At 43.6% G+C, this 26,227-nt stretch overlaps 1 protein-coding gene across 4 annotated transcripts in view; it reads right to left on the bottom strand.

Annotated features, from left to right (window-relative positions):
* The window catches only part of RHBDF1 (rhomboid 5 homolog 1), a 96,536-nt gene that overhangs the window by 49,760 nt on the left and 20,549 nt on the right, over nucleotides 1-26,227 (bottom strand). For all 4 annotated transcript variants that reach the window (XM_034783924.1, XM_034783925.1, XM_034783923.1 and 1 more), the window contains one exon: nucleotides 103-244. In XM_034783924.1, coding sequence (XP_034639815.1) covers nucleotides 103-222 — 120 coding nt within the window. In that variant the 5' untranslated portion in view covers nucleotides 223-244. The remainder of the gene's footprint in view (nucleotides 1-102; nucleotides 245-26,227) is intronic.

The following is a 26,227-nucleotide window of genomic DNA, read 5'->3' on the forward strand; positions in this document are numbered from 1 at the left end:
AAGCATCCAAATCCCTTCCCATTGTGTGTACAGACTACACTGAACTCACATATTCATTCCTTATGCCCCTCTCCGATCTTTGTACGTTACTCATACCAGTACCTGCACAAAGGTGGGTTCCTCAGGCATTGCCACAGAGACTGGCACTGGTATGTCGAGTTTGAGCCATGGTGGCTTCTTCCGCTGTAAACTGCTTGTGCTGTCACGCCGCACTTCAGACATCTTCCTGTCTCAGTCCTCAGGCCTGAGGGAAAGAGAAGAGATCATTGCGTTTGGAAGGAGTCCATGCCGTTCATTGGTCAGGCAGATCTCGCCTTTTATCATGCATGCTAAGTGGCTGTGAACAGCTAGCGATTCACTCAAATTCTGTCCCTAGTTAGCTGATTTGCTGAGTACTTTCTGTGACTAATCTGCTGCTGCAGTTTTGTGAGCAGTTGGCTATGGGTATTCAAAAGTCACCTTCCCAGCGGTGCTGGCCAGCTCTGATTAGACACCCAGATCATCACATGGCATGTTTCTGTTCTCCAATCGGAGGCAGGGAACACCTAGAATTAGGTTTCCAGAGTGAACGCTAAGTTGTGGTTTTAAAATTCACTTTCCATTAACACTGTCTGAGTTTTGCTTAATAGCCATTGTTTCCTCAAGGACTGGGGTTGGAATACCACTTATTTGGACCTGGGTCTAATCCAACCAATGGACCCTCCCAACAAATCAAAGCCATCAACCTCACTCTGAAAACTCCTTGTGATTCATGTCCTTTCCCTAGCCAAGCCTGAGCCAAGAACTGTATTTCTGACTTTGGCAAACACTAATTAACTATTATTGTCTTAAAATTATATTTTATTTAACTGTTTATATAAAAACCAACCACATACTGACCCCGGGAAAGATGAGCCCAGTGTGCAAACTATAGAAGCTCATCAAATCCAGGTTAAATCCAGGACAGAGTGATAGTCATATGGGAATAGTATAGAAATAGCATTAAATAAAAATCACTGTGGTTAATTAAATGTTTTAACAACAAAGTGACAAATTACTAGATGTGATGCCCTTTTCCCCTGTCCTTTGCCTTTTTGAGTTGAGCTCTTCCTGGCAGGGATTGTGTTTGGAAAGTGCCTGGCACACTGTGTGTGCAATAGAAACAGAAACAAATCATCATCCTCATCAATTATTTCTATATACAAATTTATAAATATACCAAGCCCTTTATACAAATTTGTTTTCTGTCTCAGCATCCTCAGTGCGGTAGGCTGTGGAGAATGCAGAAACGCAATGTTTCTATAAATACAAGCTAGCAATTATTGTATTGTGTACTGTGGCCAGTTCTGGGCACCACATTTCAGGAAAGATGTGGACAAATTGAAGAAAGTCCAGAGAAGAGCAACAAAAATGATTAAAGGTCTAAAAAACATGACCGATGAGGGAAGATTGAAAAAACTGGGTTTGTTTGGTCTGGAGAAGAGAAGACTGAGGGGGAACATAACAGTTTTCAAGTACATAAAAGGTTGTTACAAGAAGGAGGGAGAAAAATATGAATGTGACAACAAGCCCAATTCTCCTTGCACTTACCTGGGTTAGAATCATAGAAACGTAGGACTGGAAGGGATCTCGATAGATCATCTAGTCCAATTCCTGCATTTCTAGACCCTGCATATCTAGACCATCTCTGACAAGTGTTTGTCTAACCTGTTCTTTAAAAACCTCCAATGAAAGATGGAGATTCCACAACCTTCCTAGATAATCTATTCCAGTGTTTCACCACCCTTACAGTCGGGAAGTTTTTCCTAATGTCTATCCTAAACCTCCCTTGCTGCAATTTAAGCCCATTGCTTCTTGTTTTGTCCTCAGGGGTTAAAGAGAACAATTTATCACCCTCCTCTTTATAACAACTTTTTACATACTTGAAGACTTATGTCCCACCTCGGTCTTCTCTTCTCCAGGCTAAACAAACCCAGTTTTTTCAATCTTCCCTCATAGGTCATGTTTTCTAAACCTTTAATCATTTTTATTGCTCTGCTCTGGACTTTCTCCAATTTGTCCACATCTTTCCTGAAGTGTGGAGCCCAGGATTGGATACTATACTCCAGCTGACGCCTTATCAATGCTGAGTACAGTGGAAGAAATTACTTCTTGTTTATAACACTCCTGATACGTCCCATAATGATGTTCACTTGGGGGAGGGGTGGCAACAGAATTACATTGTTGACTCATATTTAGTTTGTGATCCACTATAACCACCAGATCTCTTTCTAAAGTACTCCTTCCTCAGGAATCATTTCCCATTTTGTATTTATGCAATTGATTATTCCTCATGTTGAAATCCTGTCCTCCAGAGCACTTGGTATCCCTCCCAGCTTGGTATCATCCACAAACTCTATAAGTGTACTCTCTATGCCATTATCCAAATAATTTATAAAGATATCGAATAATACTGGACACAGGACAGATCCTTGCAGGCCCCTTCCAGCTCAACTGTGAGCCACCGGTAACTACTCTCTGAATATGGTTTTCCAGCCAGTTCTGCACCCACCTCATAGTAGGTTCATCAAGGCTATATTTCTCTAGTTTGTTTATGAGAAGATAATATGAGACCGCATTAAAAGCCTTACTGAAGTCAAAATATATGATATCTACCTCTTCCCCCCGTCCATGAGGCTTGTTACCTTGTCAAAGAAAGATATTTGTTTGGTTTAACATAATTTATTCTTGACAAATTCATGCTGACATTTATTTTCTTCTGGGTGCTTACAAATAGAATGTTTGATCATTTGTTCCATTATCTTTCTGGGTATTGAAGTGAAGACGACTGGTCTATAATTTCCTGGATTGTCCTTATTCCCCTTTTTATAGATAGGTACTATATTTTCCCTTTTCCAGTCCTCTGGTATCTCTTCAGTCCTCCATGAGTTCTCAAAGATAATCGCTGATGGTTCAGAGATCTCTTCAGCCAGTTCCTTATGTATTCTAACGTGTAATTCATTAGGCCCTGCTGACTTGAAGACATCTAATTTGTCTAAGTAGGCTTCTCTACTAGTATCTCCATGGGCCCTACCTACCACAGCAAGGGTGAGGAAGAGGTGGAGCCCTGGCCCATCCTCTCCACACAGTGGATGTGGAGGGGACTGTATGTTGAACGAATACCTTCAAACCACAATGTGTCCCTTTTGCAAGAATCTAAGACACAGACACAAATCTGGAGAGAGGTCTCCTGTCAGATTACTAAGAGATCATTAATTTAACAAAATATAGTGCAGTAAATTCATTGGAAAATGACACCTTATCAAGGGATTAAAATTGAACCACCTCTGCCAAGTACTGGGTATTATACTGCATTTCTGTAGTTTGCTTGTGGGCTGTTCTGAGAAACGGTGCCATATAACTGTATAAATGGTTACAGTTATATGAAGTGTGAAGGGAGAAATGGGTCACCATGAGCTGATGGATAGCGGCTTGGATTCGGTAATGAGCCCAAGATGAACAGGAGAAAGACAGACACTGGGTGTCTTGCTTTGTGCTGGCTTCCAGCCCAGGCTTCTGGACCCTTGTGGAGCTGATATTATGGAACTGGACATGGATGAGCAGACTAGATCCAGTTTGGCCTGGTTGAGAGGATTGTGTTTCAATAAAGTCTCAGGCCCCCAAAAAGCCAGGGAATTTATAACTGAGCCCATGGAGTTGGCCATGCCCTTCGTACACACTTTGGGGTTTGGCTAATTTTATTTTATTGTGTTAAGAAACATCTATCTTGTTTACTGAATAAAAAAGACTCATGTTTCCTATTTCCAGGCCTCCCCTGTGCTCACAAGTGGTGAAAAAACACCTGTAAGAGGGTCCCGATGGTTAGATTATAAATTTCTAAAATCTGGGCGTGAACAAGGTGTCAGGTGGGACTTGAGCTGACCATTTTATTTATTTTAAAAGGGACCCTTGATGTCCTATTGAACCTGGCTCTTGTTACTCCCGTTGCTGCCTAGCAGAAGGGTTACATTGGCAGAGTTTATATGAGCCATTTGTCCATCTCCAGCCTTCTCATGAAAATCTGGCAGGTGACAAAAGACAGCAGCAGGGACAGCAACATATGGGAGGGAAATCACTTAAGCATCACTTAAGGACAAAGAACCTCACTTAAGGACAAAGAACCTCATCCAGTAAACTCTGCATCACAACTTCTGACTTTTAGACCGATATCCAGCTTTGATTTAAAGACTTCAAGGTGATGGAGAATCCACCATGTCCCTAGGTAAGTTGTCCCAGTGATTAAATACCCTCACTGTAAAAAATACTTTATCTCCAGTTTGAATTTTTTTAGCTTCAGCTTCCAACCTTTGTGTCTTGTTTTGCCTTTATCTCCAAGATTAAAGAGCCCTCTACTATCAGAAATGTCTTCCCCATGTAGACCATGACCACATCACCTCTTAACCTTCTCTTGGATAAACTAAGTACATTGAAAAAAGAACAGAAGTACTTGTGGCACCTTGGAGACTAACAAATTTATTTGAGCATAAGCTTTCGTGGGCTACAGCCCACTTCATCAGATGCATGCAGTGGAAAATACAGTAGGAAGATATATATATATATACACACAAAGAGAACATGAAACAATGGGTGTTACCATACACACTATAACGAGAGTGATCAGTTAAGGTGAGCTATTATCAGCAGGAGAGAAAAAATACTGTTTGTAGTGGTAATGAAAATGGCCCATTTCCAGCAGTTGACAAGTTGTTAGTCTCTAAGGTGCCACAAGTACTCCTGTTCTTTTTGCGGCTACAGACTAACACGGCTGCTACTTTAAGTACATTGAGCTTCTTTAGTCTCTCACTGAGGCAGGATTTCCAGACCTCCAGACATTCTGGTAGCTCTTTTCTGAACCCTTTCCAATCGGTCAACATACTTTTCAATTGCAGACAGCAGAAATAGACACAGTGGTTAGTAATGGCCTCACTAATACCATATAAAGAAATGATGCCACGTCCTTACTTCCACTCAGTGTTCTCCTGCTGCTACATGCTGATGTGGTCTGTTAGGCATTAAAAAGCTACAGATTCCTCTAGCTCCAGGAATAGAGACCATCTTGCACCAGCAATCGTATCAGTCAACTAGTATGTACAATAACCTGCAGAATGATGGCAGCCACTTGCACTGCTTCACATACCCAAGGGCACCATAAAGGAATGTGGGTGTTAGTTCTCACGCACACCCTTACTGCTGTCCTTGGTATCAGAGCTGTACTAATTCCAAGCCAGGACAAACCAGCAGGGAGGCTGGAGATTAATACTGATCCCCAGGGTACAACAGAGCTAAACAAGGGCATCAGAGCATTAGTCAGAATAAGAGATGGGAAAACAGACAGCCCTCTGCATTTTATCCTAACATGCAATATGCTGACAAATTCCCCATCGTTGACTAAGACTGGGAACAAGGCAGGTTTCTCAAGCTATGGAATCTGAAAACATACTCTCAGTGCAGTTCAGAAGTGAATAATATTTGTCAAATGAGCCTGATAAGAGGCCAAAGTTCCCTGAAACATTCTTATCATACAGCCACTGCAATGTGTGGAGATGTCAGCCTGGTGGCCGCCTAAAAGGTCTTAACACAACTAGCCTCACATGTACCAAATACAACACAAGTGTTTATGGAAGAGCTTACATCACATGCCTCAGAAGCTAAATTGATAGCCCCTCAAGCAACTCTCTGCTCTCAGCTGCATTTTCACTAAATGCTTGGAAAGAATTCCAACCAAATGTCATCTGGAAACCTTCTTGTCTGTTGTGTATGGAGCCTGTCGTTGGCTCCAGCAAAGCCTACAGGGCCAGTGGGGTTTGACTTAACAGCATAAGTGCGTAAGATACTAGGAACTGATCAAAACCAGCACATGGCCCAAACAAGTCCTCAGGTCAAGCTGGGAATGCAGATGCATGAATCATCCCATATCACGTAAGAGTTTACACAACAATCCTACAGTCTGGGCTGTGCTTAGTCATATGGGCAAAGTCCGGTCCACACCCAAAAGGCTACTCTATTGGGAGGTGTAGCATGGTTTTGCTGGCACCTTCACATATTTTTCTCCCAACACTAACTGTACATGAGTCATTATCTGCTGCAAACATGGCAGCTACATTACTACTTTGGAGGCATCTGAAATTTGTTTTCTCCTGAATTGCTGCAAGTAAAAACACTGGGTAACTGCTGAGGCTAGCTCTGTGACCAAACGGTCACATTTACTTTATATTGACTCATGGAAGAGACCGCTCCGGGTTCCCAAATGCCAGACAGAGGGGGGGGGGGTGTGCGCACGCGCACACACACTCACAAGCACATTTGTTCCCACCCAAAGCCAGAGGGAGCAGAGTGTGTGTGAGCATAGGCAGGTCGGTGTTGGAGCAGCTCTTGGCTTTAGAATTAAAGAGGGGTCACCTGACGCTCAATGGAGAGAAACTCAGACAAGTACATACAATGGCCCCAGTAGGGCAGCAGAACAAATCCTCCTGCAGGCTGCTGTGCAGACCTGAGGTGCAGACATTTACATAACAAGCCTTCAGGCAGAACAACCTGTGAAGCAGGGACTCCAGGTACTCGGGAAGGTATTGTTCAGAACAATCCTGTTTGACTGAGGGGTTGGCCACACACAAACTTGCCCAGTTTGCACAACCTTGTGTGAACAGTCTTAAACTGGATTAGAAATGGCTATAACTGATTAAGTGAAGTTGATGACGAGATGAAGGTAAATAAATCACTATAAGCTATTTCTAAACTGATTTAGAAGTACTCACACAGGGCTTTTCTCTTGCTTAACAAACACGGCAAGTTTGTTAAGGTCTGAGTTTGTCATTCAGGGCGAATGCTCACTAATGGGGAAATAAGAGCCCCCAAATGCCTTCCAAACACTCAAAGGCAACCACTTTTAAACTGTACTGAGCTAGGCTGGTGACCTGCAAGTGAAAGGCTCAGGCTACATTAGCAATGTCCTCAGGCATCCAATCCCCACGGTAAGTAATAAAATGTTACAGAAATATTTATGGATTTGGAAAGAAGCTAGGTGATGTATTAATATGTTACAGTGATAATGGAATATCTTCTGTTCCAACAGTAAGTAGGGACGACGTCAAACAGCATCTAGTACATGTCAATAATTTTAAATCAGCAAGAGCATATAACTTGCACTCAAGACTTTTAAAAGAATTGGCCACAGAGCTCTCTGAGCCATTCGTGTTGACTTTTAATAAATGTTAAAACACTGGGGAAGTTACAGAACACTGCAAGAGTGAACATGCCAATATTTAATAGGGGTAAATGGGATGACCTGGGTAGCTATAGGCTGGTTAGCCTGACACTGATTGTGGGCAAAATCATGTAATGGCTGATACAGGACATAATCAGTAAAGAACTGAAGAATAATAGCATAATTAAAGCCAATTATCTTCATTTTATGGAAGATAGAGCTTGTCCAACTAACCCGTTGTAATCTCATCAAAAAATTATAAGTTTGGTTGACTAAGGTAATTGTGTTGACATACTTGGACTTCTGTAAAGCATCTGACTTACTGTGTACCACAGTATCTAGGCATTATACCAAGTCAATGACGCATATTAAATAGTGTCATTAAAACCTGACTACTGGATAGATTGTTAATGGGGAATGATCATCAAGTGGGGGATGGGACCAAATTATTCAATATCGTTTTCAATGATCTGGAAGAAATGCCTTTATATGCCCTTGCTGTACAATTTGCAGATGGGACAAAAAGTGATGGAGTGGTAACAATGATAAGGACAAAGCACAGATAGAATAAACTGGATCAATCAGTAAACTCACTACAATTACCCAACATACATTTTAATATAGACAAATGCAAGCTCATACATCTAAGAACAAAAAAATACAGGCTGTGCTTAGAGGATGGGGGGACTAGATCCTGGAAAGCAATGACTTTGAAAAGGATTTAGGGGTCATAGGAAAACCAACTGAACATGAGATCCCAGTGTGATGCTGTGGCAAAAAGGGCTAACAATCTTTGGATGTATAAAGAGGGGAATATAAAGTAAGAATAAGAAGGCAGCATTACCTCCATAAACGGCATTGGTAATACCACTTCTGGAAACTGTGTCAAGTTCTAGTGCCAACACTTTGAAAAGGATGTTGACACAAATCAGAAATGGCTCAGAAAAAAGATACAAGGATGATTTGAGGTCTGACAAACCTATATTACAGTGAGAGATCAAGGGAACTCTATCTTCTTAGCCTACTGAAGATTAAGAAGTGAATTAGTTAGTTTCTGAGTATCTAAATGGGGAGAAGATTACCAACACTAGAATCCCAGACACCTGGCATTAATGACACCTTTATCTATCCCTGATATATGATCCTCCAGTGCCAGGGAGAGAAGCATAGCAGATTCACTCTATGAATCTATCAAACTGGCTGATTTAAAGCCAAACCTTGAACATTATGAAAGGTACAATCCTGTGGTGCTCTGTACCCTTGCTCTCACCGAAATCACTAAGATTTGAGGGCATGACTATAGAACTGCACAGATGCAGGAGGGGAAAGTCAGCACTTACTCTAAACAGATAAAGTAAAATTCATTGCAAATATATTTCTGTCTAGAAAAACTATCTGTGTGATTGTTCCCCACTCTTTGTCATTTCTCTTCTTGATAGGCTGGCTGGGGAATTAAGTGATTCCATCCCAATTACAAAGGGGGGGGTTGACAGGACTGTCTTTTCACCACTTTTCTATGTTGTTGTACCATTAAAGGGGACTCAGTATTTTCCCACTAAAATCATGAATCACCCAGTGTCTGTCGTTATATGCAGACAATATGGTTTTATTGTTACAAATACTTTTGGTATTGAAACATTTTATTAAATGCATTGGGTTTATACTATCAATAGGAGGACCTCTCGATAAATTATTCCTAACTAAAGTAAATGTCGTTAGTTGGAGACGGAGGTTGCATAAATGGAGGATCAATGGGCAAAATATTGAACAAGTTAGCTCTTTCCCCTCCCTGGGTATGTGATTCTCATAAAATGGTTTGTGGGATAAGCATATTCAAGTAATAAAAGAGAAGGCCTCAAATTCAGTATAAGCTGTGTTATGTTTTATCTGGACTCATAGAGGCAACTTAATTGCACCAGCCCATAAGAGAGTCTGAGGATAAGTTGTGAGCTCAAATTTTGTACAGTGCAGAAATATGGGGGTGGAATGAACCCGCAGGACTGGAGGCGAGTCAAAACAAATTTCTTAGAAAGATCCTTGGTCTCCCAAATAATACCCCAGCTTCTCTGCTTAGAGCTGAGGCAGGAATGGATATTCTGTCCAAAGTCAATGTTGTAATATTAAATTTTGGCTTCATAGTCATACTATGCAGCCACAGCCTTTGCCCAGGCTATGCTCAGAGGAACAGCTCAGCAGGACTTTCTCACGTAAGTTTCCTTAGTTAGAGCATGTTCAGAATTCTTTGCATTCTCTACGTTTCTGAGAATCGGAAATGATTAGATTTAAGTTTAAAAATGTGAAATCCCTATTCAAGTTGAGAATATAGGATATGAATAATCAACTAGATATGGCAGTTGTTTCTATTTCAAATATTTCATGTTGGCTCCCCTTGTTTAAAAAAGACTTGTGTATGCCAGATATTTACCCAGTCCTTGTAATAACACACTCAGGAGGGCCTTTACAGCTTTTCATTTCCAACCCATGCAGACAACTTACTTAAAAGGCCAAGATGCTGGCACTGAGAAATGTAAACACCTCTGTCCATGAAGTTTAGGGCAGGTGGAATATTTACTTCATTATTTATTACATTGTAATTTGTGTTGCCATTGAAGGTCAAACTGGCTTTCCGTGTTTTTGTCCCTGATGCCTTTATCTATGATCTCTCAGAAAACAGAATATTTTTTAGGAACTGACAATGTATCGAGCGGTTACCCTATCTGCATAGTCAGCCACTAAAAATAAGGAAAAAGCAAGGGGCCTGGTGATTGTGTAAGATTAATGCTGTATATCCTTTTTAATCTGTATTTATAAATATTTTAACATTTTATCATTTTGGATTTAGTTTCAGTTTTGTTGTAGTACTTTGTGTGCAATGGCCCAAAACTAAATTGTTATTAATAAACTACTACTACTTCTTCACTTCTCTTCTTGCGGAAGAACAGTGATCCCCAAACTTTTCAGGGTCACACCCCCATCAGGAATAAAGCGGCCGAGACTGGGGCCACAGCCCTAGGGAGTGGAGCCCCAGGTGCGGGGCCAGCAACTGGAGCCCCAGGCCGGCAGCCAGGGCCAGGAGCAGAACTGGGTGGGGCTCCCTCCCTACTCCCCATGGGGGCTAGCCCAGGCCCCAGCTGCACCACTCCCCAAAACGTTCCTCCAAGCCCTCCCAAAGGGGGCACAGTTTGGGGACCTCTGCAATAGAAGCTCTTTGGGAAAGGCACTGCATATTCACATGTGTTTGTGTCGCACCCACAATCCTGACTGGGGCAAGTGTGCGCTACTGTTATATAAACATTAAATAACATAAGACTTGTACATTATGATGACTTCATAACTTGTCTCATCTGCTTAGCCGCCTTTGCACAAGTGCCTTATTGAATATATAGTCCAGTGTTACAGATGGTGAAACATTTTGTAATGCTGTTGAATAATACATGAAATGGACATTCACACATTAACATTTACAATCTTCCTCATTCTCAGAAAAATAGCAAGCCACTGGTCAAAATTTACAAAAATGTATGTAATAATTGTGCACATTTATGCTTAGTTTGCTGAAATGAGTGTTTTGCTTTTGCATATACTGTGAGAGAAACATTAATGAATTGGCTTTTTCTAGTATTTTGTTCTCTCTTTGCACTGAAGAGATGTCATCATTTCCAAATACCAATGGGTAACTATAGGTCAGAGGTGGGCAAACTACGGCCCAGGGACCACATCCGGCCCTCCAGCCTGTTTAATCCGGCCCTTGAGCTCCCGCTGGGGAGTGGGGTCTGGGGCTTGCCCTGCTCCCGCACTCCAACTAGGGACCAGGGTTGGAGACCACTCCGCGCACGCGTGCCGAGGCTCCCAGAAGCAGCAGCATGTCCCCCCTCTATCTCCTACGTTTAGGGATAACCAGGGGGTTCCGCGCACTGGCCCCACCCCAAGCGCCACGCCCGCAGCTCCCATGGGCTGGGAACTGCAGCTAATGGGAACTGCAGGGGCAGCGCCTGCGGACGGGGCAGAGTGCGGAACCACCTGGCCGCACATCCACATAGGAGCCGCAGGGGGGGCATGCCGCTGCTTCCAAGAGCTGCTTGAGGTAAGCGCTGCCCAGAGCCTGCACCCCTTACCCCCTCCCGTGCCCCAACCTCCTGTCCCAACCCTGATCCCTCTCCCATACCCCAGCCCCTTGCCCCAGCCCGAAGCCCCCTCACGCACCCTGAACTCCTCATTTCTGGCCCTACCCCGGAGCCCGCACCCCCAGCCAGAGCCTTCACCCCCTTCTGCACTCCAACTCCAATTCCATGAGCATTCATGGCCCACCATACAATTTCCATACCAGATGTGGCCCTCGGGCCAAAAAATTATAGGTGGAGTGCAGACTGATGCTTATAATTAAAAGTTGCCTAGCATTCCCCTTTATGAGCCTCTATTTGAAGTAGTTCTCTATAACTTTTACAAACTAACCATTCAGAAGAAATTTTCCTGACTAATGGGATCCCAGGCTCTGGGATCAGCCCACATTCCCGTCCCCAGCATTCACTTGACTTCAGTGGTTGCAAGCTCAATGCAGGGCTGAGCTGCTGGTGCATGGCATTGTTACTAGTGCCGGGGTCCCAGAGTTTCCAGCTTGGAGAATGAAAATCTTTCTCATGAGAAATTAACCTGCAGAAAGATGTAAATATTTCCTGGGTTGGGGCAAATGGTTCCTTTTTTCATACTCGCCAGAAACATCTCTGTCAGGCATTGTGAGCCCAACAATGTTTCAGTGTGTGCGCCCTGCACTGCACGTGGGAACACCCTATCCTTCTCATTGTCAGCCATAGCTGGCCCACCCAGGGACTGAAGAATACAGCTGGTTTTTCCAGTCATTCTGGAGAGGAAAGCATTTCAGTGCATGCTGGGGTGCACTCTCCAGAGAAGAGACAGTGGCGCAGCCTGGTCAGCAGACTGCAGCGACCTCAGAGAGCTAGGAGTCTAAGTGAAAGGCTGATGTGAGCAGCCGCCTTCACTTCTCTCCCAGTGATGAAGGTCACAGAGGGAACTTCGCATGTTTGCCTTTAATAAAGAAGGGCCCATGCAGAGGGAAGCATCACCAGTCCCAAGCATTCAAAAATCATGAGTCAGGCCCCCCAAAAAAATCAAGATATTTAAAAACAAACAAACAAAAAATCACTGAGCTCTTTGTACTTCCCTTCTGGCATGGGAACATTTAGGGTCCATGTTTCCAAGCTTTTTTCTGTACACAGGAGGGCTATAAAGTTTTTGGGGGTTTTTTAAACAACAGCTAAGATTGTCAGGTAATAGCTGGACTCCAGCAGCTGGGACTTTCAGTGAAGCACCAAATCTCACCAGACTGGCGATAAAATCAGGAGCGTTGGCAACTATGAGAGGGTGCCCTGTAAAATGAGAGAGTTCCTGCTACCAAGGGTATGTCTACACCGCAAAAAAACCCAACAACAACAACAAAAAAACATGGCAGTGAATCTAAGAGCCCGTGTCTACAGACTCATGCTCATGGGCCTCATGCTATTGTGCTAAAAATAGCAGCATAGAGACATTCCCACTCAGGCTCTGAAGCCCAGTAAGGGAGGGGTGTGTCTAAGAGGGATCGCTCCTGGCTGTACTGGGAAAGCAGGTACCCCTCCAAAGCTGCCCCACTTCCACCATTTGTTGGAGAACTGTAAGCCCCACCAAGAATGTCACTTTGCCCAGCCAGTCCAAGATGCTAAACACAATGTAAAGTGCTAGTGGGCAACTTCTCTCCTGAGCAACCATTCTAGATGACAGGGATTTTGAACATCTGCCTCTCGCCAGGTCACCAAACAGTTCTGTGCAGATCTTGGACCCAATATACTGGAAAAGGGTCACATTTTCAGGAATCCATGTACACAACTTGAACACAGTTACCACAACTGTGCACACACTTAGAGAATGTTCGTTGCATTCACTCGGCTGGTCAACTGCAAATGCACTTATGGTAATGAAACACACAAATTCTGCTTGTGAGCTTTAAGGCACACAGTTTCTCGAGGTAAGATGCTTTAAGGATCCCTAGGCCAAAGTGAAGCAGTCATTGGGGAAAGCATAAAACTGAAATCTGCCACATCAGTGACACAACCCAACAAGAGGTGGGAGTTAGTGAGTTAAATCCTAGAGTAGGTGGTTAAGTCCAGAGAGCCTCAGGCAAAGGCCACTTCTAGAAAAGTCTCTAGAGAACCAAACAGAATGAAAACCTTGCTGTAGAATTTCTAAACCAATCTATAGAATTGTTGGTCAGGAATCTTATTCTCTACTGGATAACAATTCCATGGAAAGACACTTCTTCCCTTTAAAGGCTACAAGTTAGAGTAATTTCCATAGAACCCTATAGATTTCATCACCATTACACTCCATATGTCTCTTCCGGAGCTATATGGCCTGCTTTTGCTCAGCCGACCATTGTGTCATATCCTGTTACTGTGTACTCCTTCAGTCATGTCACTTACGGAGCTCACAGTGGTGTCTAACTGTGAGATCTGCTGCTCACGGCATGCATAATCACATGGCTGTTAACGAGCTCTGAAAATCCTGTCCCAGTATGCACTGGGCTCACTGTAAACCTGGGATGGAGTCTCTCAAATCCTGGTCAGAAGGGGATGTCCCATGCCAGAGCCCCTGGTACCGAAGAGACCAGATAGCTCCTGGAAGTGTGGGAGACAGCAGAGAACCAGCACAGAGCCCACACTTTCACTAACGCAAGCGGAGTCATTGAGCCTGTACAGTCCTCGAACCAGATGGTGCCCCAGTGTAGCTCCATGGGATGCAGTCAGTGGCATTATTCTGGAGGATGAATTGGGCCTGTTGAACCTGGCAACTCCTAGCTGGGTCTGTAAACCTTACAACTCTCCACCCAGAAATAAGAGAAAATGGAAGAACAGGTAAAAGCAAAACCACAATTAAATACAGAGCAAAGCTCCCGAGTCAGCAGCATTCCAGAGCCTGGCTCTTTTGCAGCCTGTCCGGGATCAGCCTCCCTGCTACATCACCGTGTCCAGCCAAATCCCATCACTAGGTCCTTCCCTCACTGCCAAGGGGTCCAGCTCTGCCCTCTTCTCGGGCATGCTCCCCTCATTCCAATGCCCTCAGGAAAGCAGGGGATTTCCCTTAGGAGTTCCCTAATGAGCTAACTGGGGTAAGAGACCCTGGCAGGAGTGCTTGGGTAAAGGTCTCATTTCAATTTCAAAGCCCTCCTTCCTCAGGCAGAGCTGTTTCCCTGCTACTACAGACTTGGCTGCCTTCCACATGGCCTGTCCAACTGGTCACTGTTGCCCTTAGACTCTTAGAGCATCCTCCATCCTGAATGACAAAACAGGAGGGGAAGAGGAAGCAGTCCTGCCAGCCTGGGAGGGGTAAGGGGAGGGGAGGCAAGGCACTCACCAAGGGCAAACCCAGCATTCTGCTTGCGGTGAGGCGCTCACTCCATTTCCAGCTCCAAGGCCCCAGTGCTGCAGCTCCTGCTTTCCTCACTGCATGTCACGGGTTGGGGAATTTGAGAGCACTCAGCATGTGGGAGCAAAGCATTCCTGCACACTCGCTCTGGGTGGCACATATGGTGCATACTACCGGAGATGCCACAGCAGACGTATTACCCGGGGAACAGAACTATGGTTGAGTGAGAGGGAGTACAAATGTAATTGAGTGGATGTTCATGAGCACGTGGAGAGGAATGTGTGTAAATTAAGAGGATGGGTACATGAGGGTACGGGTGCACATGTTTATGTGTCAGGTTCATAAAACCTTGCAATTTGCTACATATTAGAGCTGATTCGGAAATCAGCTTTTTCCTTGTGAAAAATGTCAACAAATGAAAAATTTTGCTTTTTTGGGATTTTATTTTTGTTTTCAACAACTGGAAATCATACAATTCTGGCTGGTCAGGCAAAAATTTGGGGATTTTACTGAAAATTTTTGCCTGCCTAGTTGAGATTTTTGATTTTCGCTGCCAGAAACAAAACAACAAAAATCTAGGTTTAAAAAACTGAGCTACTTCAACGATTTTTGATAAGGGGTGCAAGAACATATTTTTGAGAACCAAAGGGGTGCAGGCTGCAGTAAAGGTTAAGAACCACTGCTCTACACTAAAGGTTTCCTAGTATAGGTTATCCAGTAGCACTATACCAGCAAACTCCCTCCCACAGTGGGGGAGGCAGCTTATACAGGCAAAAGAACTGCTGCCAGTATAGATTAAACTAGTTCTCCAAAAGACTTCTTTGCCAGTATAACTGCATCTACACTAGGGCTTATGCTGGCATAGCTATATCGAGTAGTGAGGTAATTTTCTTCACACTCCTAACCACTATAGCTATGGAAGCAAATCTTTGTAGCGTAAAGCATCTTATGCAGAATTGTGTCAGTACCTGGAAGTCAGAAAACGATTAGCAGCAAAGAGATGGTGGGTCTGACTCACACTGGAAATACCACTGCTCCAATACAGTTCATTCAGACACCCCCACATACACATAGGCCATGGACCCCACCAGACACTCCTGCACGTCATCCCCTCCCCCTATCCCTCCATTTACAGCCCGATACAACCCAGTCTAAATCATAGTTCCACTATGAATCAAAGGTCTCAATTTACATCATTCACCACCCAAACTACACACTGACTGGATATCTCACAAGGCTCTGCAGCTGAATCATTAGAAGAGAGGTCGGCAGCATGGATAAGGGATCCAGGAATGCAAGCATCATTTTGAACTTCCTGGCTTTCAGAGGCTTCCACATTCACTGCAACCATGACTCTGAATTCCCAGGCTTTCAGACAGCTGGGTTTTATACAGCTGCAGTGTTCTATTAGTGCCGCTTTAACTTACAGTCCTTCATGTCAGTTAGCCATTTCACTGATACATACTGCACGGCTAACTTCAAGAATTTCTCAAGTGCTAAAATATCTGAGAGGAACTTCTCATATTCATTTACACTTATTGCCAGTACAAACTAGAATCACAATACACCTCTACCCCAATATAACACAACCCGATATAACACGAATTCGGCTATAACGCGGTAAAGCAGTGCTCCAGGGGAAGAGGGGGGGGAGAGAGGCTGTGCACTCCGGCAGATCAAGGCAAGTTCGATATAATGCGGTTTCACCTATAACGCGGTAAGATTTTTTGGCTCCCGAGGACAGCATTATATCGGGGTAGAAGTGTATCTATCAAGAGAGATCAGATGAGCCATGAGAAGGCACTGATCCTGAAGGAGATGCCCAGCCACAAACAATCACCAAATCCTAAACCTTTAGAGTCCTACAAACAAGCTCCACTGCAGCAATCTCACCCTAGGTTAGGCACAACAAGAAGGTGCATTTTAAATGGAGCAACAGCAAATGTGTGTCCCCTCCACTCTACCAATGCTCCCAAACTCACCCACCACTTACTCAGATTCCCAATCACCTCCCTGTCTTCTTCCATGCAGTCCCCTATGCATGGTCCGACCTGTCTGGGCTTAAGGCCCTATCCTACCCACATAAGACCCTTTAAAGGATTTACCTCTGCCATGCTGCCCATAGTGAAACTTGCTGATTTGTATATAAGCAGCCAATTGTTATTTCCTTTCTCTTGACTTCTGTCATCATATTATGAAGTTCTCAGAACAGGGATTTCCTCCTCAAGTGTTGGTGAGCACCCCGCACACAATGAGTGCTACTGTAAATGAACAACAAGAAAAGGAATCCTGACAATTGTACACTACATGAAAAAGGTAACATTATCAACGAGGCAAGCGAGACAGAAGTGTTCTATAAATATTTCTGTTCTGCATTTGCAAAGAAGCTGGATGATGTGCTCATATCATCTGATGGTGAAATACTTTCCGTTCCAACTAAGGAGGATGCTATATGGCATCTACTGATGTTAAATATTTTAAAACCATCAGGCCCTGATAACTTGCACCCAGGAATTTTAAAAGAGTTCACCAAGGAAGTGTCCAGACTGTTGGTGTTAATATTTAATGAATCCTGGAGAAATTAGTTCAATTTGTTCATTTAATACTAGAAGCAGTAATGGCTGTAGCACTGAAAGATGAAGCAGGAGGAATCATGTTATGAAGTAGGACAATGCATAACCTTATATTCACAGACAATATTGACCTCACAGCATTGACCAAGGAGGATTTACAAAAAACAACTGACAAGGTAGAATGGGAAAGCAAAAAACTCAGATTGAAGAGCAGCATGGAGAAGACAAAAATTATGGCAATTGGAAGACAAAGAGAAAGAGGTACAAATCAAACTCTGAGATAAAGAACTAGAATACTAATTTGAGAAAGTAGTCCACCTTGGAGGAGCAGTATCAAAGAATGGGAATTGTGAAGTTGACATAAAAAGATTCAGAATAGCCACTACTGCATTCGGAAAACTCCACAAGATCTGGAAAGCTAAAGACATTTCAATAAATACAAAAATCAGTGTCTATAAGACAACTGCCATGCCAATACTGCTGCATGGGTCAGAATGCTGGAGTACAGGAACAGCCAATGAACGAAAGATTTTGGCTGCAGAAGTGAACTGACTGAAGGGAATACTGAGAGTTTCACGACTGAAGAAAATAAAAAAATGAAGAGATAAGAAAATGGCTAGGGCAAGAAGCAATGCTGTTACAAGAGAGTGAAGAAAGATGAATGTGATGGTTTGGACATGTGTCATGAATGGACCCAGAAAGCGTACCATACCTGGCGATATATACCGGAGTGCAAGGAACTAGAAATAGAGGAAGACTGAGGATGCATTGGATAGATACAGTGAAGAATGAAATAGAACAAAAAGTATTAAAGATGAATGAAGCTCTGAAACTGGTGCAAGAGAGAAAATAGTGGACAGACTTCATTAGGTTCTGTTGTCACTGTGGAGCTGATGGACAGGAATCAAAGAAGAGAGAAGGAACAGTAAGTTGCCAAAGGCTGCAAGAAAGCTAAAGTTGGGATGATATTTAAAAACAGTAAACAGGATGACCTGAGTAACTAAGGGCCTGTTCTTTTTTCAGCTGTTCCATTACTTTGCCTGGGACTGATAACAGACTATTAATAAAGAACTAAAGGATGGTTGTGTAATTAATGCCAATCAACATGGTTTTATTGAAAATAGGTCTTGTAAAAACAAACTTAACAGTTGAGATTACAAGTTTGGCTGATAAAGGTAACTATGCTGTTAAAATACTCAGACTTCCATAAAGAGTTTAATTTATTACCACAATAACTTCTGATTAAAATGATAACAAAAATCAACAAGGCACATGAGAGGAGGTTACTTACCTGTAGGTGAAGGTCCTTATAGATGTGTGGTCCCTATCTGTATTCCACAGAAGGTCATGCATGCCCACCATGCATTCAGAGCCAGAGAATTTGAAAGTAGCATTCACTGGTCCAACATGTGCGCCCTGGCTCACCTCATGCTTTCGTCCACGGTCATAAAGGGCAGGGCGGACTGACCGCATCTCCAGTTCCTTCTCCTCTGCTAACCAGACAGATCCATAGCAGAGGAGAAGGAGGGAAAGCAGCGAGATAGAGATCAGACATCGTGAAGAATCCCAGTTAGAAGCAAGTAACCTCCTCCTCTTCTTCAAGTGATGGTTGCTATTGTATTCCGCTGAAGGTGATTAACAAGCAGACTAAGTCAGGGGAGAGTGCAAGGATGATGGATGGATGGGATGGTCATGCGGAGAACTGCAATACTGAAGAAGGTCTCCATTGCCGAGTCCTGCACTAAGGAATTGTGCCCTGAAAAGGCGTGCAAAGAATGCCATGTGGCAGCTCTACATATGTCCATAAGTAGCACATCCTGAAGGGAGGCCATGGTTGAAGCCTGAGGGCTTGTCTACACTGGCAATTCACAGCGCTGCAACTTTCTCACTCAGGGTGTGAAAAAACATCCCCCTGAGCGCAGCAAGTTTCAGCGCTGTAAAGCACCAGTGTAGAGAGGTCACTAGTGCTGGGAGCCGTGCTCCCAGCACTGATAGCTACTCCTCTCGTGGAGGTGGGTTTTTTAGAGCACTGGGAGAGAGCAGCACTGTGACCATACAAGGCACGTTAAAGCGCTGCCAGTGTAGACTAGCCCTGAGATCTCCAGGAGTGAGCTCGCACACCTGTGGGGGGAGGTAGGCTTGACAGTTGGTAGCAGAGTTTAATGCAACCCAAAATCCATTTAGCAGGGGTCAGCAACCTGTGGCTCTTTGGCTGCTCCCTTGTGGGCAGTTGTTTTTTGAGGGGAAGCGAGGTGCAGGCTCTGACCAGGAGGCATTTACCACCGGCAGCTCCCGGCCAGCGGAAGCAGCTGGCACATCTCTGTGCACCCCTTGCAGGGAGGGAGGCAGCAGGTCTCCATGTGCTGCCCGCAGCCGCAAGCACTGCCCCCGCAGCTCCCATTGGCCGGTTCCTGGCCAATGGGAGTTGTGAGGACAGTGCTGGGGATGGAGGCGCGCAGAGTGTGGTACGCCTGTGGTACAGCTCCCGGTCAGAGCCTGCACCTCGCACACCCGCTCGCACCCCAACCCCCTCGTAGACCCCGCACCCCCTCCTGCACCCCAATCCCCTGCCCCAGCCCCAGCCCAGAGCCCCCTCCTGTTTATATTCAAACTCAAACAGCAGAAGTCGCATTAAAAGTATTAGTGAGTAGTAATAACTTTAATATGTTCAATTATTATTAGCTGATAAATTCTAACTCTACAAATAGCATTTCGAATGATGAGGCTCTCGAAGTATTTTAGTCAAAGACCAAAAAAAAAAAAAAAAAAATACACGGCTCTTCTTTGAAAGGTTTCCGACCCTTGGTCTAGAGGATTACAAGGGGAGGGAGGGGGTTTCACCAGCCTGGATCTGAGTGAGGCCTCATGGCAAGCTCCATGAGGTGCTTCCAGAGGCACTGAGCTCAGTCTTCTTGGTTTGCAGCTGGGGAAGGATTGGCAAATACTGCACCTGGATGCAACGTGAGCTTCTCCCAAGCAGTAGAGACAGCATTGGTGTTCACTGTTGACCAAGAAGCGTGGATAGGAGGCGCAGAGTATGAAGCCCAGTGTCCTGGGCATAGTTCAGTACCCACTCGCAAGTCCTGGGAGGGGCGGGAAGGATGTGAAGAAAACAACCCCTTCCCCCCAAACTATCTAAACTGATCACTAAAACTATGATAAAACTACAATAAACTGGTAAAACTACTATAAAACTCTCAAAACTATGTACAACTATCTTATTTTAAAGTGTGTCAGAGATGAGGACAGAAAGTTCCAACCTGGACCATGCAATGTTGAGAAGGAACTGGAGATGCGGTCAATCCGCCCCACCCTTTATGACCTCAGACAGAAGAACGAGGCAAGCCAAGGCACACGGTGTGCACTAACAGACACTACTTTCAAATTATCCAGCTCCGGACGCATGGTGCTCATGCATAACCCTCAGCGGAATACAATAGGGACCATCACAACTAGATAATACTCCAGCAGTGGTCACACCACTGCTAAATACAGAGGTAAGAAACCGCTCTACTCCTACTTGAGATTACCTTGTTTATGCATCCCAATATCGCATTAGCTCTTTTGGCCACAGCTGATGATCCACTATAACCCCCAAATCTTTTTCAGAGTCACTGCTTCCCAGGATGGAGTCCCCCATCCTGTAAGTATGACCTTCATTCTTTGTAACCATATTAAAATGTGTATTGTTTATTTGCATCCAGTTTACCAAGTGATCCAGATCACTCTGAATCAGTGACTTGTCCTCTTCATTATTTATTACTCCACAATTTTTGTGTCATCTACAAACTATCAGTAATTATTTTATGTTTTCTTCTAGGTCATTAACATGTTAAATAGCGCCGGGCCAAGAACCAATCCCTGTGGTACCCCATTGGAAACAGACCCGCTTGATGAGTTCCCACTGACAGTTACATTTGAGATCTATCAGTTAGCCAGTTTTTAATCCATTTAATGTGTGCCATCATGTTAATTTTATATCATTCTAGATTGTTTTATTAAAAATGTCACGTGGCACCAAGTCAAAAACCTTACAAAAATCTTAGTACATTACATCAATACTGTCACCTTTATTATCAAAGCTTGTAATCTCATCAAAAAGGATATATCAAATTAGTTTGACAGGATCTATTTTCTATAAACCCACGTTGATTGACATTAATTACATTAGCCTCCTTTAGTTCTTTATTAATCAAGTCCTAAATCAGCTGCTCCATTATACTGCCTGGGTCAATGTCAGACTGACAGGCCTATAATTACCCAGATCATACTGTTTACCCTTTTTAAATATTGGCACAAAATTAGCCTTTTTCCAGTCTTCTGGAACTTCCCCAGTGTTTCAAGGTTTATTGGAAATCAATATTAACAGTCCAGCAAGTTCCTTGGATGCAAGTTATCTGAACCCGCTGATTTAAAAATATTTAACTTTAGTAGCTGCTGTTTTAACATCCTCCTGAGATACTAGTGGAATGGAAAGAGTGTTATGATCATATGATGAGACTACATCATGTTTTTTCCCCAAATACACAACAGAAATATTTATTGAACTAGTCTGCATTATTATTGATAATTCTTCCATTTCCATCTTGTAATGGACCAATACCATTGTCAGGATTCTTTTTGTTCTTAATATATCTAAAAACTCCTTTTTGTCCTTAACTCTGCTGGCAATAGATTTCTCTTGTATCCCTTGGCTTCCCTTATCAATTTTCTACCATTCTTAGTCTCTGATTTATATTCATTACTATCAATTTCCCTCTTCTTCCATGTGTTATATATTATCTTTTCATTTTTTTACTACTACCCTCAATTCCTTTTTAAACCAAATTGGTTTTTTAAACAGCACAGCTTTCTTCCTCAATTATGGAATTGTGGTTTTTTGAGCATCTAGTGAGGTATTTTTAAATTATAATTCACCTTTTTCTCATTAAATTCTTCTTCCCAGCTGATTTGGCTCATGATTAAGGTCAGGGAGAACACGCATTCCATGATTTTGTGTGACCTCCACAACTTCAGCCCTGGGCGGTGGGGCTCCAGCTTGCATGATTTATTGTTTATTGCCCACATTCTGTCTGTTACTTTTACTAAAAATACCTGTGCCAAAATCTTAGCCTTACTCATCATTGTTTTCAGCTTTGTGAAATTGGCCCTGTCAAAGCACCAAGTATATAGATTACTGGCCTTGACATTCTGTTTGCACCGTCATGATCACTTGTGCCTATGATACCATTAATTTTTAGTTCTGTGATCCGTTCCTCTTTATCTGTCAGTAGTGACTCGGGCAGATTCCCCCCTACCCCAACCCTTGTGTATTATTCCTCATCCAAAGCAAAGAGGCTGTCACATGCTCTTAACTCAGAACAGGCATGTTTTACACTCTCTGTGCACTGGTGCTGATGGCACACACTATGCTGGCCAATGGAGGATCAGTCATGAATGTGCTGGAATGTCTGAAATGGCAGAACTGCAGCGGATCAAAGCCAAGGCCCTCCAGCAAAAAACACAAACGAGGCTCCTCTGACTGAGGGTCGAGAGTGGGGCTGTGAAGGCTGCGAGACGGATTGAAAAGCTTTGCCCTACACTGCATGGCAGCCCCAGTTCCCTTACAAGGTGCTCCCTGCTGCATGAGAGAATTCCTGGGTCCTTTCCCTGAACCTGTTATGGTGGCGAGGCATATCCCTTCACTCAGGCTCTTGCAGGGTGCTGATTCCAGTCCCCTAACCAAATTCCCCAGTGCACAGAGCTGAGCTTGGGAGACAGTAGCAGCCTAGCAGAGTGGTTGAAACACTGCATCTGACCCACTGCCCATTGGCCCTGTTGCAGTGTGCACCCAGCTAGGGAGCAGAGACGAATGTGGGCAGACTCTGGGTGCTGGCTATAAAACATCCTATGCGATAAGAGCATAGGAACAAATAACTTAAGGAAGGCCATACTGGGTCAGACCAGTGGTCCAGCTAGCCCAGTATCCTGTCTTCTGACAGTGGCCAGTGCCAGACAGTTCAGAGGGAATGAACAGGGCAGTTATCGACAGATCCATCCACTTTCATCCAGTTCCAGCTTCTGACAGTCAGAGGCTTAAGACACCCAGAGCATGGGGTTGTGTCCCTGACCATCTTGGCTAATAGCCATTGATGGACCTCTCCTCCATCAATTTATCTAAGTCTTTTTTGAACCCAGTAAAGCTTTTGCCCTTCATGACACCCCCTGGAAAAATGAGTTCCAGGGGGTGACTATGCATTGGGTGAAGGAGGACTTCCTTTTTTTGTTAGTTTTAAACCTGCGGCTTGTTAATTTTATTGGGTGACCCCTGGTTCTGGTGTTATGTGAAGAAGTAAATAACACTTCCTTATTTACTTTCTCTACCCCAGTCATGATTTTATAGACCTCTATCATTCCCCCCATTAGTTATCTTTTCCAACCTGAAAAATTCCAGTATTTTTGATTTGTCCTCATATGGACACTGTTCAATATCCCTAATCCCTTCTCTGTTTCTTTTCCAATTCTAATACATCTTTTTTCAAATGGGGCAACCAGAACTACAGCCAGCCCCATATGGGGGAGGGGAGGCGGGAGGCAAGACTCGGGCAGGGGGCAGGCAGGGCTTGAGCGAGCACCAACACCAGCCCCCCCTTTGGGAAATATGGTCACCCTATCTGGTATGTGGCGCTGCTCGCCTGAGTCCTGACTGCAGGGAGCGGAGCTTGGGTCAGCCCCGCACAGTGTCCTGTTTTCCCTTTCGGAAATATGGTCACCCTACCCATACCCTTTATTGCACCAGCCAGAGTAGGGTTCACCTTGCATTGGGGGCCTCCTACCACCACCCCAGTTAATAACAGCTCAACCTGTTGTGGAAAAGAGGAAACTTGCATGGATTAAAAAGACATTTGCTAACTGGAGAGACACACTGCTCCCTCAGAGTGTGCAATTCTGTGAGCTGTACCATCTTTCCTTGCTAATAAGGGCATGGATTCACTCAATATGTATTTATCATATCAATTTTCTAGACACCCTTTGGAAGAAAATATAAAAGTAATTAAGAGTTTTTGCAGTTGCCCCAAATGCTGGTAGAATGGAATCATAAGGTCAGGTAGTTAGTTATACACAGTAATCTGGATCACTTAGAAAGGTGATCTCACCCAAACAACATGTGTTTTAGCATACTCAAATGCAAGGTCATACAGCTAGGAAAAAATAATGTAGGTCACATTTACGGGATGGGAGATTGTATCCTAGAAAGTAGAGACTCTGAAGAGCGCTTAGGGGTCATACTAGGTAACCAATTGAACATGAGTTCCCAATCCAATGCTGTGGCTAAGAGGTAGAATATGATCTTTGGATGTGTAAGCAGAAGAATATTGAGTAGAAGCAGGGAGGGGATATTACCACTGTATACAGCAATAGCAAGATTATGACTGGATAGTGTGTCCAGTTGATATAGACACATCAAAAAAATGTTGAAAACTGTGTGGGATCCAGAAAACATCTACAATAATAATTCAAGGTCCACGGGTCCCACACCGGACCAAGCCCCTAACACAGTAAATGACCTATTATCCCATATTTATAAAGCATGACCTCAAAAGTGAGAATCAGGGGGAAAACATCTTTCTTTATACAGAAGAACAGCCTTTAACTCAAAGTTTTTGATGGGGCTCATGGATTCAGCATATTTACATTTTATTTAAATGTTTTAAATGATTAATACAAAATGTTAAGGCCTAAACTCATTATAAATTCAGATTTCATTTTAAACATGTTCATTTTTAAAAATAAATATTTATTTTAATAAAAGCCAAAATTGCTGATTTCTTTAAAAAAAATATTTTTTAAATTGTTTAGCATCCACCCTTCTGGAAAACCTGCTTCAAAGTCAGAGATTTAGGAAGCTCAATCTATCCTCTTGATATGTATTTATGGAATGTGGTAACTTTTGAAAATTGCAATTCTAAAAGATCCACTCCAGCTCAAACAGAAGTCATGGACTTGCCACAGGATTCACTGCATGATGTTCTCTGGTCTATGTTATGCAGGAGGTCAGGATACAAGATTATAGTGGTCCCTTCTAGCCTTAAAAATCTGTGATTCTGCGGAAGCTGCTGGGTGCGCAGCACTTTTGAAACAGGCCAAAGGAGGCTTTCCCAGCTGCACTCTTGTTCAGAGCTCAGCCACATTCACAATTCCTGTGCTATGCCAGCACAAGGCACAATCCACCCCAAAGGGAATGAGAAATGGGGGGGACAGGGAGCTGGGTGGATACAGAGAAGAGAGCAGGCTGCACCATCCTTAAGAGCATGTTCAGTTCCCTGGAACTCCAGGAGAGCCACTGAGAGATAAAGCTGTATGAAGTCCTACTCAGGGCTCTGTCTTAACGGCACAGCTGCACACTGAGTGTTCATGAGCTATCAAAAGGGGGAAAAAAATCAATACCACAGAAACACCCCGCAAGCTGAATGCTCACTTATTGCCATGACTAACTGAATCACTGGAGTATTTGGTACAATCCCAGGCACATGTGCAATATTAGGGGTTACTCTTCAATCCTGATCCTGCAGTCAAGTGACGATATGAGCGTTTCAGCCTGCATTAATAAACAAATTTCTAGCTCCCCAGCTGAAAAGAAAAGCTGGATAAAGTGAACCCAATGGCTCAAATACCAGAACACAAATGAAAGAACCCCTATATATAATGATTTTGGGTGCCTTAACTCATTCATTCATGATTTTTTGAACTCGTGGGGTTGGCGATACTGCATATGTTTACCAGACAGAGTTGGTCACAAAGCCTTTTTCTTCAGTTTGGAAGTTTTTTGACAAATATTTTGGGTTTTCATTCAAAAATATACTTTTCCAGAAATCAAAAACTCAACATATTTTGCTGAGCTGGCAAAACATGATCAAGGATGCAGCATGGTTCAGTAGATAGGGCACTACACCAGGACTCAGGAAACCTGCCCCGTCCAAAGTCACACAGCAGGTCACTTCTCCTTGTAAGCTCTCTGGGACAGAGATGGTCCCTT

This window comes from Trachemys scripta, chromosome 10 (assembly GCF_013100865.1).
Source record: "Trachemys scripta elegans isolate TJP31775 chromosome 10, CAS_Tse_1.0, whole genome shotgun sequence".
NCBI lineage: Eukaryota > Metazoa > Chordata > Testudines > Emydidae > Trachemys > Trachemys scripta.